The sequence below is a fragment of the Mobula birostris genome, chromosome 32 (genome assembly GCF_030028105.1).
Source record: "Mobula birostris isolate sMobBir1 chromosome 32, sMobBir1.hap1, whole genome shotgun sequence".
NCBI classification, from domain to species: Eukaryota; Metazoa; Chordata; class Chondrichthyes; order Myliobatiformes; family Myliobatidae; genus Mobula; species Mobula birostris.
In genome coordinates this window covers 19,620,795-19,635,309 of record NC_092401.1, presented here as the reverse complement: position 1 = coordinate 19,635,309, position 14,515 = coordinate 19,620,795, and the positions used below count along the sequence as shown (strand labels likewise).

At 45.3% G+C, this 14,515-nt stretch overlaps 1 protein-coding gene across 1 annotated transcript in view; it reads right to left on the bottom strand.

The window, feature by feature from the left end:
- Nucleotides 1–14,515, bottom strand: part of LOC140191074 (microtubule-associated serine/threonine-protein kinase 1-like) — a 127,033-nt gene that overhangs the window by 7,438 nt on the left and 105,080 nt on the right. Inside the window, exons 23-24 of the mRNA XM_072248149.1 lie at nucleotides 9,935–10,057; nucleotides 6,885–7,021 (exon numbers count right to left, since the gene is read on the bottom strand). Of these exons, the coding sequence (XP_072104250.1) occupies nucleotides 6,885–7,021; nucleotides 9,935–10,057 (260 nt within the window). The remainder of the gene's footprint in view (nucleotides 1–6,884; nucleotides 7,022–9,934; nucleotides 10,058–14,515) is intronic.

Here is a 14,515-nt window from a genome sequence, read left to right as displayed (position 1 = left end):
ACAAGTGCGTTTAAGGAAACGGGGTTTTATACTCCCTATACCGACTATCTTGCTGGCGAACGTGCAGTCGCTGGTGAATAAAATTGATGATCTCAGAGCTAGGGTGCTGAAGCAGAGGGACGTTAGGACCTCGTGTGTCCTTAGTTTCACGGAATCCTGGTTAACCCCCTCCGTACCGGATGCAGCAATTCAGGTCGATGGGTTTACTATACACCATCAGGATAGATCTATAGAGTCTCTCGAAAGCAGAGGTGGAGGAGTATGTCTCATGGTCAACTCTTCTTGGTGCACGAATATATCAGTGCTGTCCCAATTCTGCTCACCAGACCTGGAATATCTAGCAGTAAAGTGTCATCCTTTTAACTTACCAGGGGAGTTCTCCGTGGTCATTCTGGAAGCAGTTCAACATTCCACCTCAGGCCAATGTCAATCAGGCTTTAGGTGATCTGAGTAATGGGATCAACATGCATGAAACAGCTCACCCTAACGCCTTCACCATCGTTTTGGGAGATTTTAACCAGGCCAGTCTGAAAAAATCACTAAGCAATTACCATCAACAGATCACTTGCAATACCAGAGGAAACAACACACTGGACCACTGTTACACCACCGTCAAGAATGCCTACCGTGCTATTCCACGCCCTCACTTCAGGAAGTCTGATCACCTGGCTGTACTTCTACTCCCTGAGTATAGGCAGAGACTGCAGCACCAGCAGTGAGGACCAAGAAAGTATGGACAAGGGAAGTACAGGAGTGCCTACAGGACTGCTTTGAATCGGCGGACTGGACTGTATTCAGGGATTCATCTTCGAACCTGGATGAGTATGCTGCAGCTGTTACTGACTTCATTAAAACCTGTGTGGATGAATGTGTGGCCACAAAGACTTACTGTACATTCCCAAACCAAAAGCCGTGGATGAACCAGGAGGTACGTCGTCTGCTGAAGTTTAGATCTGTAGCATTCAAGTCTAGCAATCCAGGCCTGTACCAGAAAACCAGATATGATTTGCGGAGGGCTATTTCAAGGGCGAGGGGACAATTTCGAACGAGGTTGGAGGCGACATCAGATGCACGACAACTCTGGCAGGGTCTGCAAGACATCACTTCCTACAAAACGAAACCCAATAGCATGAATGGCAGCGATGCTTCACTACTAGATGAACACAACTCCTATGCATGCTCTGAAATGGAGAACACAGCTACAGCTGTGAAGATCCCTGCTGCACCTGATGACTCTGTGATCTCTGTCTCAGAGGCCGATGTTAGGCTGTCCTTAAAGGGAGTGAACCCTCGCAAGGCAGAAGGTCCCAGTGGAGTACCTGGTAAGGCTCTGAAAACCTGTAACAACCAACTACTGGGAGTATTCAAGAACATTTTCAACCTCTCACTGCTACGGGCAGAAGTTCCCACTTGCTTCAAAAAGGCAACAATTATACCAGTGCCTAAGAAATATAATGTGAGCTGCCTTAATGACTATCTCACATCGACAGTGATGAAATGCTTTGAGAGGTTGGTCATGACTAGACTGAACTCCTGCCTCAGCAAGGACCTGGACCCATTGCAATTTGCCTATCACCACAATAGGTCAATGGCAGATGCAATCTCAATGGCTCTGCACACTGCTTTAGACCACTTGGGCAACACAAACACCTATGTCAGCTGGTCATCGACTATAGCTCAGCATTTAATACCATCATTCCCACAATCCTTACTGAGAAGTTGCAGAATCTGGGCCTCTGTACCTCCTCCTGCAATTGGATCCTCAAAATCCTAATCAGAAGACCACGGTCTGTGCGGATTGGTGATAACATCTCCTTCTCACTGACGATCAACACTGGCGCACCTCAGGGGTGTGTGCTTAGCCCACTGCTCTACTCTCTGTATAGACATGACTGCTTGGCGAGGCATAGCTCAAATATCATCTGTAAATTTGGTAACGATGCAACCATTGTTGGTAGAATCTCAGGTGGTGACGAGAGGGTGTACAGGAGTGAGATATGCCAACTAGTGGAGTGGTGCCGCAGCAACAACCTGGCACTCAATGTCAGTAAGATGAAAGAGCTGACTGGGGACTTCAGGAAGGGTAAAACAAAGGAACACATACCAATCCTCATAGAGGGATCAGAAGTGAAGAGAGTGAGCAGCTTCAAGTTCCTGGGTGTCAAGATCTCTGAGGATCTAACCTGGTCCCAACATATCGAGGCAGTTATAAAGAAGGCAAAACAGCAGCTATACTTTATTAGGAGTTTGAAGAGATTTGGCATGCCAACACATACACTTAAAAACTTCTATAGTTGTACCATGGAGAGCATTCTGACAGACTACATCACTGTATGCTATGGAGGGGCTACTGCACAGGACTGAAAGAAGCTGCAGAAGGTTGTAAACCTAGTCAGCTCCATATTGAGTACTAGCCTACAAAGTACCCAGGACATCTTCAGGGAGTGGTGTCTCAGAAAGGCAGTGTCTATTATTAAGGATCTCCAGCACTCAGGGCATGCCCTTTTCTCACTGTTATCATCAGGTAGGAGGTACAGAAGCCCGAAGGCACACACTCAGCGATTCAGGAACAGCTTCTTCCCCTCTGGCATCCAATTCCTAAATGGACATTGAAGCTTTAGACACGACCTCACTTTTTTAATATACAGTATTTCTGTTTTTGTACATTTTTTAATAATCTATTCTATATACATAATTGAATTACTTGTTTATTTATTATTAGGTTTTATTTTATTATTTTTTTTCTCTCTGCTAGACTATGTATCGCATTGAACTGCTGCTGCTTAGTTAACAAATTTCACATCACGTGCCGGTGATAGTAAACCTGATTCTGACCAGCACCTGTGCCATTTCAATGGCAGCACCTCTACTTTCTCAGAAGTTTGCACAGATTCAGCATCTCATCTAAAACTTTGACAAACTTCTATAGATGCCCACCGGAGAGCATCCTGACTGATTGTATCATGGCCTAGTATGGAAGCACCAATGGAAACGCCCCCAAAAAATGGAGGACACAGCCCAGTCTATCACAGGAAAAGACCCCCCCATCAGTGGGCACATGTAGTGCTGCTGGGAGAAAGCAGCGGCCACTCTCGAAGACCCCCACCACCCAGGCCATGCCCTATTCTCAGTACTACCAGAAGCCTTAGATCCCACACCATTGTAGATAACAATCACCACTCCTCTGAACTAATTCTACAACCTACCGACTCCATTTCAAGGACTCTTTACAACTCATATGCTTAGTATTATTAAAAACACAAACACGAGGCAATCTGCAAATGCTGGAATTTCAAGCAACACACATCAAAGTTGCTGGTGAACGCAGCAGGCCAGGCAGTATCTCTAGAGAGAGGTACAGTCGACGTTTCGGGCCGAGACCCTTCGTCAGGACTTAGTATTATTTCTTATTTGCACAGTTTGCCTTCTTTTGCACACTTTTTTTGTTGGTCTTTGTTCATGATTTTTTCCACATTTGTATTTCTTTATTTTTCTTGTAAATTCCTGTAAGGTAGTGTATGGTAACACATATGTAGTTGGTTGCCATCTCTCTGTCTTGAAGGGCAGTGGGTGATGATGGTTATCATCACAAGCCTGGGCGGAGGATGCCCACTCGTCAAGATTCCACTCTCGGCCTCACCAGTGTGGTCCAAAGGAAAGCTTATGAAGCAATACGTTTGGTACCAGCTTGGCTGCAGGAGCTGCTGGAAGGACGTTCAATGACGTCCAGCCGCCTGAGGGCCTCCACTCCGGATTTGCTGTCTGGGTTTACTCCCGTAGCCTTGGTCTCTCCCGAGGGGCAGCTCACAAGGCAGTGGGGCTATTTACCCATAGCTGGGGATCCGGTTCACGAGCACTGGGGTGTATCCACACACCGGTGGGCCTGCATGCTACGTATGCGGGGGCCGGACCTCCTCCCTGTCCTCTTAGTTCAGCCTGAGTTCCAAAGGAGTCCAGTTTCCATGTGTCGCCAGTGAGGAGGCACTACATGAGGCTTGCTGTTGGAGAGGCTCTGTACTGGCAGGGAGAGACTTAGACATTCTGCTCTCCGTTACTCAAGACTGCTAGCAGTGGTGGAAGCTGTAAGTGAGAGCGACAAGCACTACCCACTACACTACCACACTGGACACATCATGTCACATCAGCCGTTATGTACTTTGATAATAAATTCATTTTGAACTTCGAACATTGAGGTACCCCTGCTTCTGATTACAGAACAGAACAGACGGCGTGGTGACAACAACAAAGAAAAATTATGGGATGGTGAGGGTAGGTGACACATAGTCCCCAAGATTTCACTCAAATAGAGCAAGTGGGTTAAGAACAAAGATCTCCAGTGTCTCTTACATAACACAGATACTCAGCATCAAGTTAAGACATCATTCACCAAGCACTGAGCATTGAGGTATGGAGTTTGCAATGCAGGGATCGTTACTCTTGCTGCTATACTGTGTACTACCTTGAAATTCATTTTATTACAGTTATGTACAAGAAAAATAAAGAAATTCAGCTGATTCTGTATTTTTGTAAACACGAGATTCTGCAGATTCTCCACAAAATTCTGGAGGAACTCAGCAGGTCAGTCAGCATCTGTGGAGAGGTATCAATGTTTCAGGCTAAGGCTGCTCAGAAGGACTGGAAAGGAAGAGGGGAGAAGCCACGACAAGTGGGTGGGTGGAGAGGAAGGAGTACAAACTGGAAGGTGATTGGTGAACCAGGTGAGTGGGTGTAACCATAAGATTTATGCCTCACTCTTGACTTCTAAAGAACCTTTTGGTCAATAAGATCTCCAGATCCAACATTACTATAAGATGCAGAGTTACCATGTCACTATTGGAATGGAAAACCATAGCCCTTTTAACAGTCCTCGATGGCAGAGATTGGAGCAGTCACCAGTGGATCTGAAAGGGTAAAACTTTGTATCTATCACACTGCAGCAAACTTGAGGAACTCTTGCATTTCAGTCATATGATTTGACATGGATTCACACCACCCCTACTTGGAAATAATATCACCATTATTGTGACCCAAAAGCAAAACACTACCACTGCAAGAAATCTGGACAAGTCCATAATAAATGCTGCAGACGCTCAACGATATCAAACGTGACAGAATTAAAGTTAGAGAAAGGAGCTTTAAAGGGGATTTGGTGGGGAAGTTATTTGTATACAGAGTAGTTGATGCCTGGAAACTGCTGTCAGAGGTGGTGCTGGAGTCAGATGCAAAAGATATTTAGACAGGAGCTTAATCGGGTTACTGCGCGGAACAGGCCCTCGTGCCGCGGCATCGCCTGTTGCAGCCACCCAGGGGAGCAGACGCCGAAGGTGATAGAGGAGAGAACAGAGATGTGGCGGGCATGCTGGAATCTGTGCTGGGCTGGGGTCACTTCCTTGCAGGCTGACTCTCCCATCGGTACTGCTTTCCAGAGTTCACTTCCAGGAAGACAAGCCGATTTGCTATGATCGGCAGCTGACCCAACATGAGATGAGAAGCTGCTGCGTGCTTGCTCTTGCAGAAACATGGCTCCAGAATAACATCCCATGCACATCAATCTTCAGGCCATGCCACTCTGGGGCTTGTGCGAAGATTATTTTGTGACTGTATGTGCTACCGTAACTCTATGTACTGTGTTTGTCAGTACGTACTGCGTTTCGCATCTTGGCCCTGGAGGAACAATGATTCATCTCACTACATACATGTGTATGGCTGAATGAAAATTAAATTTGCACTGGGAATAGGCAAATCATAGAAGGAAACGGTTCAACTGCAGGGAAGTGGGAATCGTGGAGAAGGGCAAAAAAATCGGCATGGATATTGAGGAAGGAGAACCCATTCATGAGCAATGAGGTCAGGCAGCATCTGCAGAAAGAGTGAATTAATGTTTCACGTCGGTGACCTCTCATCGGAACATTCACTCTTCCCTCCCCACAGGTGCTGTGTATTTCCAGCATTTGCTGCTATATCACTGTGATATGGCACCTCATTACCACAGTCACTGACCTTCACTCAACACCCAACTGGTGGCACTGCAGTTCAGTTCCTGGGGTTATTTTCCCTAGAGGAATGGAACAATCACTTAGCGATATAACCTAGAATCCCAGCACAGCATCTTGAGAATTAAGATAATGAATTAAATAAATAATTCCAATTAGAATGCTAGTGTCTGACCATGGTTATTATGAAACTAATTATCATCATCATCATCATTCTGTGCCCGGACGTATGACGTAGGAGATCACGACCAGGATTGTTCTTAGCAAATTTTTCTACAGAAGTGGTTTGCCATTGCCTTCTTGTGACCAGTGCCTTTAAAAGACACGTGACCCCAGCCATTATCAATACTCTTCAGAGATTGTCTGCTCGGCATCATAACCAAGACTTGGGATATGCACCAGCTGCTCATACGTCCAACCACCATTGGCTCCCAAGGCTTCACGTGACCCTGATCAGGGCGGGGGGGGGGGGGGGTGGGAATTAAGCAAAGTCTTACACTTTGCCCAAGGGTGACCAGCAGGCTAGCGGAAGAAAGGAGCGCCTTACACCTCCTTTGGTACAGATGTAGCCCCACCCTGCCGCCCAATATACAATAAAACAACTAGACGGTTGTAAAAAAGCCTATTTGTGTCATTAATAGATAATCCACTATCACTAACCAGTCCAACTCCAGACCTAGCAACATGCTGCCTATGATCTGACCACAGAAGCTACAGGATTAGGGATAGTCAGTAAACACTGGCATTGTCAGTGGTGACCAACTTCATAATGAATATGAAAGATACAACAAGGAAGTCTCCGAGGCAAAGCTACTCATAAATCTCACAAGCATCAGGAGTGTGTACATAATGTTTGTATGTGTGACAGACAGCATTAGTTTGTCCTCTTACCTTTCCTGTCCTTCCTTTCCTGAACTCTTCTTATTCCTTCTTGCCATTTTGGCTTTGTAGCTAGATCTCCTGGCTGGCCCAATCTTGATGGAAGTGTTCTCAAATGGTGTGGTGGTTACGGTCACTTTGTTTCCGCTCTGAGGGAAACACAAGGCAAGGGCCGATTAGGGTGTGAATTCACTGGACCAAATCTCACCTCAGGCAGTGGCACCAAGAGGGCAAAATGTCACTGTCCCCACTTCGGCACAGAGCGCCATGTGACTGAATGCCAGAGGCCAGAAGTAACTGTTCAAACAGTACACTGCTTGTCTAGGTCCATGACTGAAACCAATTGCTAGCCTACAGAGTCACAGTGAAGTATAACACTATATCAGCCAAAAACAGACATCAGGTCAATCCCACATCCCAGCTCTCCATCCATGGCCCTGCATGTCATAGCACCTCAAGTACTTGTTCAGATACAGCTGATATGTGGAGAGTGTTTCTGCTCTGGATCGATTACCCTCCAATCATTCTACCAATTCACTTAACTCTGAGCTCCTTAGCTACTGACACTTTTGGCCAGGGAGGTTTCCCTTTTCTATTTATCCTGTGTAGTTCTTTCTTAAATTTAAACATTGTAGTTAAATCTTTTCTCAGTCCCCTTTGTTCTGAAAAAATTAACTCCATCGTTAAAGTGCAACCACAAACAGGCCATGCCAGCAGCTATATTTCATTTGGGGTTTGAGGGGATTTGGTATGTCACCAAAGTCTCCAGCAAATTTTGACAGATGTGCAGTGGCGAGCATTCTAACTGGTTGCTTCACTGCCTGGTGTGTAGTGTCCAATGCACAAGATTGTTAAAGGCTGCGGAAGACTGCAGACTCAGCTGGCTCCATCATGGACACAAGCCTCCCCACCAGATACAGAAGTCGTACACAAGAGAAAATCCGCCGACGCTGGAAATCTGAGCAACACACACAAAATGCTGGAGGAACTTTTCCTAGAGGTTGCCTGGCCTGCTGAGTTCCTCCAGCATTTTGTGTGCGTTGCACAGAAGAAGCCATGGTCATCCACTGCAACGAAGGAAGACCCCAGTTGTGACGGCTACTCATACCACTGGATCCGGACTTCCGAGGTCGAGAGAGTGAAACTGCCCCAGTGCGGTGGCTTTTCCGCTTTAAAAACTCTCCCGCACAGGTTTCAACTGTTCTCATTGGATACTATGTAAAACCAATTAACCGGTGCGGAAAGCATCTGACTGCCTGCATCATGGACTGCTATGGAGGCTCCAATGCATGGGACTGAGAAAGGCTGCAGAAGATCGCAAACCTAGCCAGCTCCATCATGGGGCCTAGCTTCCCGTCAGAGGACGCCTTCAAAAAAAGCAGTGCCTCAAAAAGGTGGCATCCATCATTAAGGATCTTCACCTTCGAGGAACTGCCCTCTTCTCATTACTAGCATCAGGGAAGTGGTACAGGGCCCTGAAGAACCACACTCAATGATTCCGAACTTGCAACTTAAAGTCATTCATTTTTACGTCTGTTCCCAGAAAGGGCCATGCTGAGCCGTCACCTCGAATATCTGCAACCCTACGGAGAAAATGCTTTTGCTGTGGTGCTGAGTGGAGAGTTTCAAAGTTTAGACCCAACATTGGTAAAGGAACTGTGATGTAATTGAAGCAGTCATCTCCATTCCGTCACACTGCAGAGGTTTAATGGAACAAATGAGATCGAGAGGAGATTTAACAGCAATGAACTTGAAAGGCTGATACTTTAATTGAATTTAATTCAGTATCAATCTTTCTTTGAGATTTATCCATTGTCCCCTCTGGAACAAGACGACTAAATTTTAGAACTCCCGACCCATCAGCACTGCAAGAATACTCACAGCACAACTATGACACAATTTATGGCTGTGGTTCGCCACCACTTTCCTAAAGAAGTAGGAGTGAGATCCCCTGAGTCGAGTATGACGTTCTCCTAAGGGGTTGTCTATTGATGGGTCTGTAGTTGCCTGTTGAGGCTGATCTAGGATGCACATACTCTGAGGGGCTTCCAGATCTCACAATCCTGCCCCCTTTGCCACTTGCTGATCACCATGAGACTTAATCTGGGGGGTTATGGTGGATTCCATGAATGGAGAACACCAGTGCATGACTTTGATTAATGTGGGAAGGCTGACGCAGGGGCAGCCACCAACGGGTCCTCGACAGATTGGAGTCAGGGTCCAGTGACAGGGAACGCAAGATGACTGGAGAGTTCCTGTGCTCCTCCTCGAAGATAATCAGTCATATAACCATATAACCATTTAACAATTACAGCACAGAAACAGGCCATCTTGGCCCTTCTAGTCTGTGCCGAACCCTTACTCTCACCTAGTCCCACCGACCTGCACTCAGCCCATAACCCTCCATTCCTTTCCTGTCCATATAGCTATCCAATTTAACTTTAAATGACAACATCGAACCTGCCTCAACCACTTCTGCTGGAAGCTCGTTCCACACAGCTACCACTCTCTGAGTAAAGAAGTTCCCCCTCATGTTACCCCTAAACTTTTGCCCTTTAACTCTCAACTCATGTCCTCTTGTTTGAATCTCCCCCACTCTCAATGGAAAAAGCCTATCCACGTCAACTCTATCTATCCCCCTCATAATTTTAAATACCTCTATCAAGTCCCCCCACTCAACCTTCTACGCTCCAAAGAATAAAGACCCAACTTGTTCAACCTTTCTCTGTAACTTAGGAGATGAAACCCATGTAACGTTCTAGTAAATCTTCTCTGTCATAGAAAACAAATCCCACCAGTGAGTTTCCACATTTAAAAAAAATAACTCAAGGTTGCATCCAACAGCCTGTCTTAACATTGGGTTAGACTGAGAATACAAGAAATTGGGAATCAGTGTTTAATTATTTACAGCAGCTGACATTTGTTTAGCAACTTTAATGTACTTATTGGAAAAATACCCCTAGAAACGTCTACCAATCAAAAACTGACACCAAAACATGTATGGAGGTTTTACAAGACCAGAAGATTGGACATGGGTGGGGCCGTAATGAGAGACTTCGTACCTTCAGTATAAGTTCCACAACTTCAGTGTGAACTAGTCCATGCACAGGCTCCCCATTGACATGGGTTATAAGGTCACCAGCGCACAGCCCCGCATCGTGCGAAGGCCCTCCATCTTCCACATGCTGCAGCAGGGAAAAGGAAAGTTACTAAAAAGGAGGCACTAGAGAGACTGGAAATCCAGAGCAACACACGCAGAATGCTGGAGGAACTCACCGGGTCAGGCAGCATCTATGGAGGGAAATGTGCATGGATTATACAAGCTGAATACCTCCCGCTCCACTGGGCTTGCATGTTGCTGCTATTCTGCTCGGGAAAGTGAAGGGCGTGGGATTAATAGGATCGGCCCTCCAAAGTGTTAAAACAGAGTGAATGTGCCAAATGGCTTTTTCTGTGGTCTAATAAAATAGTTCTATATTCCTGAAAATCCTGTCTTCTGTGCGAGGGGTTTTGAGCGGTTTTCACTGCCTTGTGGTATTTAAGCTCATGGCTTCTGCCTTCTGATACATTTCCATGCTGATTTTCTTTGGGTGGCCAGCTGGGACAGAACTAGGGATGGAAATTAGATAGTTCCCACAAAATATCAGGTAAGGCATGGGCTTCGAAGTTCAACGGTCATAGTTCAGAGTAAATTTATTATCAAAGTATGCATATGTCGCCATTACTACCCTGAGATTCATTGTAATCACAGTGGAACAGAACCAGTGAAAAACTACACATGAACCAAGACTGACAAACCACCAATGTGCAAATGAAGATAAACTGCACAATTACAAAAGAACTAATAAATAAACAAATAAATAACTCTGAGGACATGTGTTGTAGTGTCCTTGAGAGTGTGTCCACTGGTTGTTGAATCAGTTCAGTGTTATTCATTGGTTGGTCTGATGGAAGCAGAACTAGGGATGGGTGTTATGAAATTCCCAGGGAAAAACAGTGAGAATAGCTTACTGGATAAGACCAGGAATACTTACTTTCCTTAGGAATGTTGTGCCCCTAAAGCTACGTGATGCTGCTGCAAGTGTGTTTCCCTTTGCACCTGTGCATACATGTCCTTGTGCATACTGCATGACAATAAAATCAACTTCATTTTGACTTGCTCAAACACTACAAAAGAATGAAAAGTTTTTCCTAGTGAAAGTTAATGTTATTAAATATCATTACAAGAGATTGACAAGTTTTAAAAAAGCAAAAACTATTTAAGAAATGCAACTGTTGTCATATGGATGAATTTTACCCAGTTGATCATAGGTAAAGCCCTCCCCACCATTGAGCATATCTACAAGGAGTGCTATCACAGGAATGCAGCATCCATCATCAAGGACCCCCACCATCCAGGCCATACTCTCTTCTCTGTGCTGCAAACAAGAGAAACATCTCCAGATGTTGGAAATCCAAGCAACACACACAAACTGCTGGAGGAACTCAGCAGGCCAGGCAGCGTCTATGGAAAAACGTGCAGTTGATGTTTTGCACCGAGACCCTTCATCAGACTGGAAAAGATGAGGAGGCAGAGTAAGGTGGGGGTCGGGGAGGAAGAAACACAGAGTGATCGGTGAAACCGGGAGTGGGGGGAGGGGGTGAAGTAAAGAGGTTGGAAGTTGACTGGTGAAAGAGTTAAAGAATCTGATAGGAGAGGACAGAGGCCATGGAAGAAAGAGAAGGGGCAGGAGCACCAGAGGAAGGTGATGGATAGATAAGGAGATTAGATGAGAGGGAAATGGGAATGGGGAATGGTGAAGGTGGGGGCATTATGCGAAGCTTGAGAAATCGATGTTCATGCCATCAGATTGGAGGCTACCCAGACAGAATATAAGGTGTTGCTGCTCCAACCCGAATGTGGCCTTATCGTGACAGTAGAGGAGGCCATCACTGTCATATCAGAATGGGACTGGTAAGTGGCAATAAAATGGGTAGACACTGGAAGATCCCTTTATCCTGATGGGTGGAGTGTAGGTGGATGGTGAAGAAATCTCCCAGTCTAAGTCGGATCTCACATATGTACAAGAGGCCACACTGAGAGCACCGAACATAGTATATGACCCCAGCAGACTCACAGATGAACTGTCGCCTCACCTGGAAGGACTGTTTGGGGCCCTGGATGGTAGTGAGGGAGGAGGTGTAGAGGCAAATATAGCACTTGTTCCCTTTGCAAGGATAAGTGCCAGGAGGGAGATCAGTGGGGAGGGACGAATGGACAAGGGAGTCGCGTAAGGTGCGATCCCTGCAGAAAGCAGAGAGTGGGGAAGAGGGAAAGATGTGGTTGGTGGTGCGATCCCCTTAGAGGTGGCGGAAGTTACGGAGAATTATGTGCTGGACACAAAGGCTGGTGGGGCGGTAGGTGAGGACAAGAGGAACCCTATCCCTGGTAGGGTAGTGGGAGGATGGGGTGAGGGCAGATGGATGCAAAATGGAAGAGATGCGGTTGGTGGAGGAAGGGAAGGCCCTTTCTTTGAAGAAGGAGGGCATCTCATTGTTTCTGGAATGAACCGCCTCATCCTGTGAGCAGATGCAGCGGAGACAGAAGAATTGAGAGAAGGGGAGGGTATTTTTTTCAAGTGACAGGGTGGAAAGCGGTATAGTCCAAGTAACTGTGAGAGTCAGTGGGTTTATAATAAACATCAGTAGATAAGCTATCTCCAGAGATAGATACAGAGAGATTGAGAAAGGGGAGGGAGGTATCGGAAATGGATCAGGTAAATTTGAGGGCAGGGTGGAAGTTGGAGGCAAAGTTGATGAAGTCTATGAGCTCCACAAGGGTTCTGGAAGCAGCAACAATGCAGTTGTTGATGTAGCGTATAGGAAAAAATTGGGTAGTGATACGAGTGTAGTCTCGGAACACAGACCGTTCCACTTAGCTGACAAAAAGGCAGGCGTGGCTGGGAACCATGCCAGTGCCCGTGGCTACACCTTTTGTTTGAAGGAAGTGGGAGGAGCCGAAGGGGAAACTACTGAGAATTCCGCCAGACAAAGGGGAGTGGTGGTTGAGGGGAACTGGTTGGGTCTGGTGTCCAGAAAGAAACTCTGAGGCCTTCCCGCTGGGGGATGGAGGTGTATTGGGACTGAACATCAGTAGTGAAAAAAGACTAAAAAGGCAGGCATAGTTGGGAGTACAGGAGCCTTAGGTCCCACACTACAAGGATCAGGGATAGTTATCACTCTTCAACCATCAGGCTCCTGAACCAGAGTGAATAACACTGATTTCACAACCTATGAACTCACTTTCAAGGACTCTACATCTCCTGCTTTCAATATTATTTATTACTTATATATCTATTATTATTTTTATTTTGGTTTTTTTGTATACGCACAACTTGTTGTCTTTTGTACCTTGTTTGCCCATCTTTCTGTTTCACATTTTTTCACTGACTCTATTATGTTTCTTTGTATTTATTGCATATGTCTGCTTGAAATTTTATCTCAGCATATTAAATGGTGATATATACAGGATGTACTTTGATAATAAATTTACTTTGAACTTGAACTTTACTTGTACCCACTCCAATGGCTCCTTGTTCCACTAAATATTCCTCAGTGGATCAGCCGGAGAGAAAGACATTGAGTTAATATTTCACGTTGGTGACTTTCCATCAGAACAGGGCATCATCCTGAAAGCATAATGTCACTCCTCCCTCCGCAGCTTGATGTGCTAAGCATTTTTTGACACATTTTTAATTTTCATTTATATATAAATGACTTGGATGAAAATATAGATGGGCGGGTTAGGAAGTCCTCACATGGCATGAAGAGTAGTGGATAGTGAAGTGGCTTATCAAAGGATACAGCAGGATCTGCATCAATTACCGTCATGGGCAGAGAAAAGGCATATGGAGTTTAACCCAGGGAAGTGTGAAGATTTTCACTTTGGGAAATCAAATGCATGGGGAAAGTATAAAGTTAATGGCAGGACCCTTAAGAGCATTAAACGTGGGTCTAAGTCCATAGCTTCCAGAAAGTGTCTACACAAGTAGATATAATGATGAATAACGTAGATAATATGTGTGCGTCATTGGTCGGGGTAAGAGTAGGATGTCACATTGCAGCTATATAGAACTATGGCTAAGCCACATTTGGAATGCCTGCAAGAAAATGAACCTCAAGGTAGCATATAGCAACATACATATTAGTCATAGTCATACTTTATTGATCTGGGGGGAAATTGGTTTTCGTTACAGTTGCACCATAAATAATTAAATAGTAATATGTAAGTTATGCCAGGAAATAAGTCCAGGACCAGCCTATCGGCTCAGGGTGTCTGACCTTCCAAGGGAGTAGTTGTAAAGTTTGATGGTCACGGGCAGGAATGACCTCCTATGATGCTCTGTGTTGCATCTCGGTGGAATGAGTTTTCTTTGATAATAAATTTTACTTTGATTTGGACTTTGAGTACCATGGTCTCAAAACTAAGGAAGGATATGAAAGCTTTGAAAAAGATATACAAGAAGTTCACAAGGAAGCTGGATTTGAGTATGTGAACTATAAGCAGAATTGGACAAACTTGGACTGCTTTCTCTGGAGCGTTGGAAACTGAGGGGTGACCCCACTGAGGAACGGACAATTATGAGAGGCATACACTCAGTGAC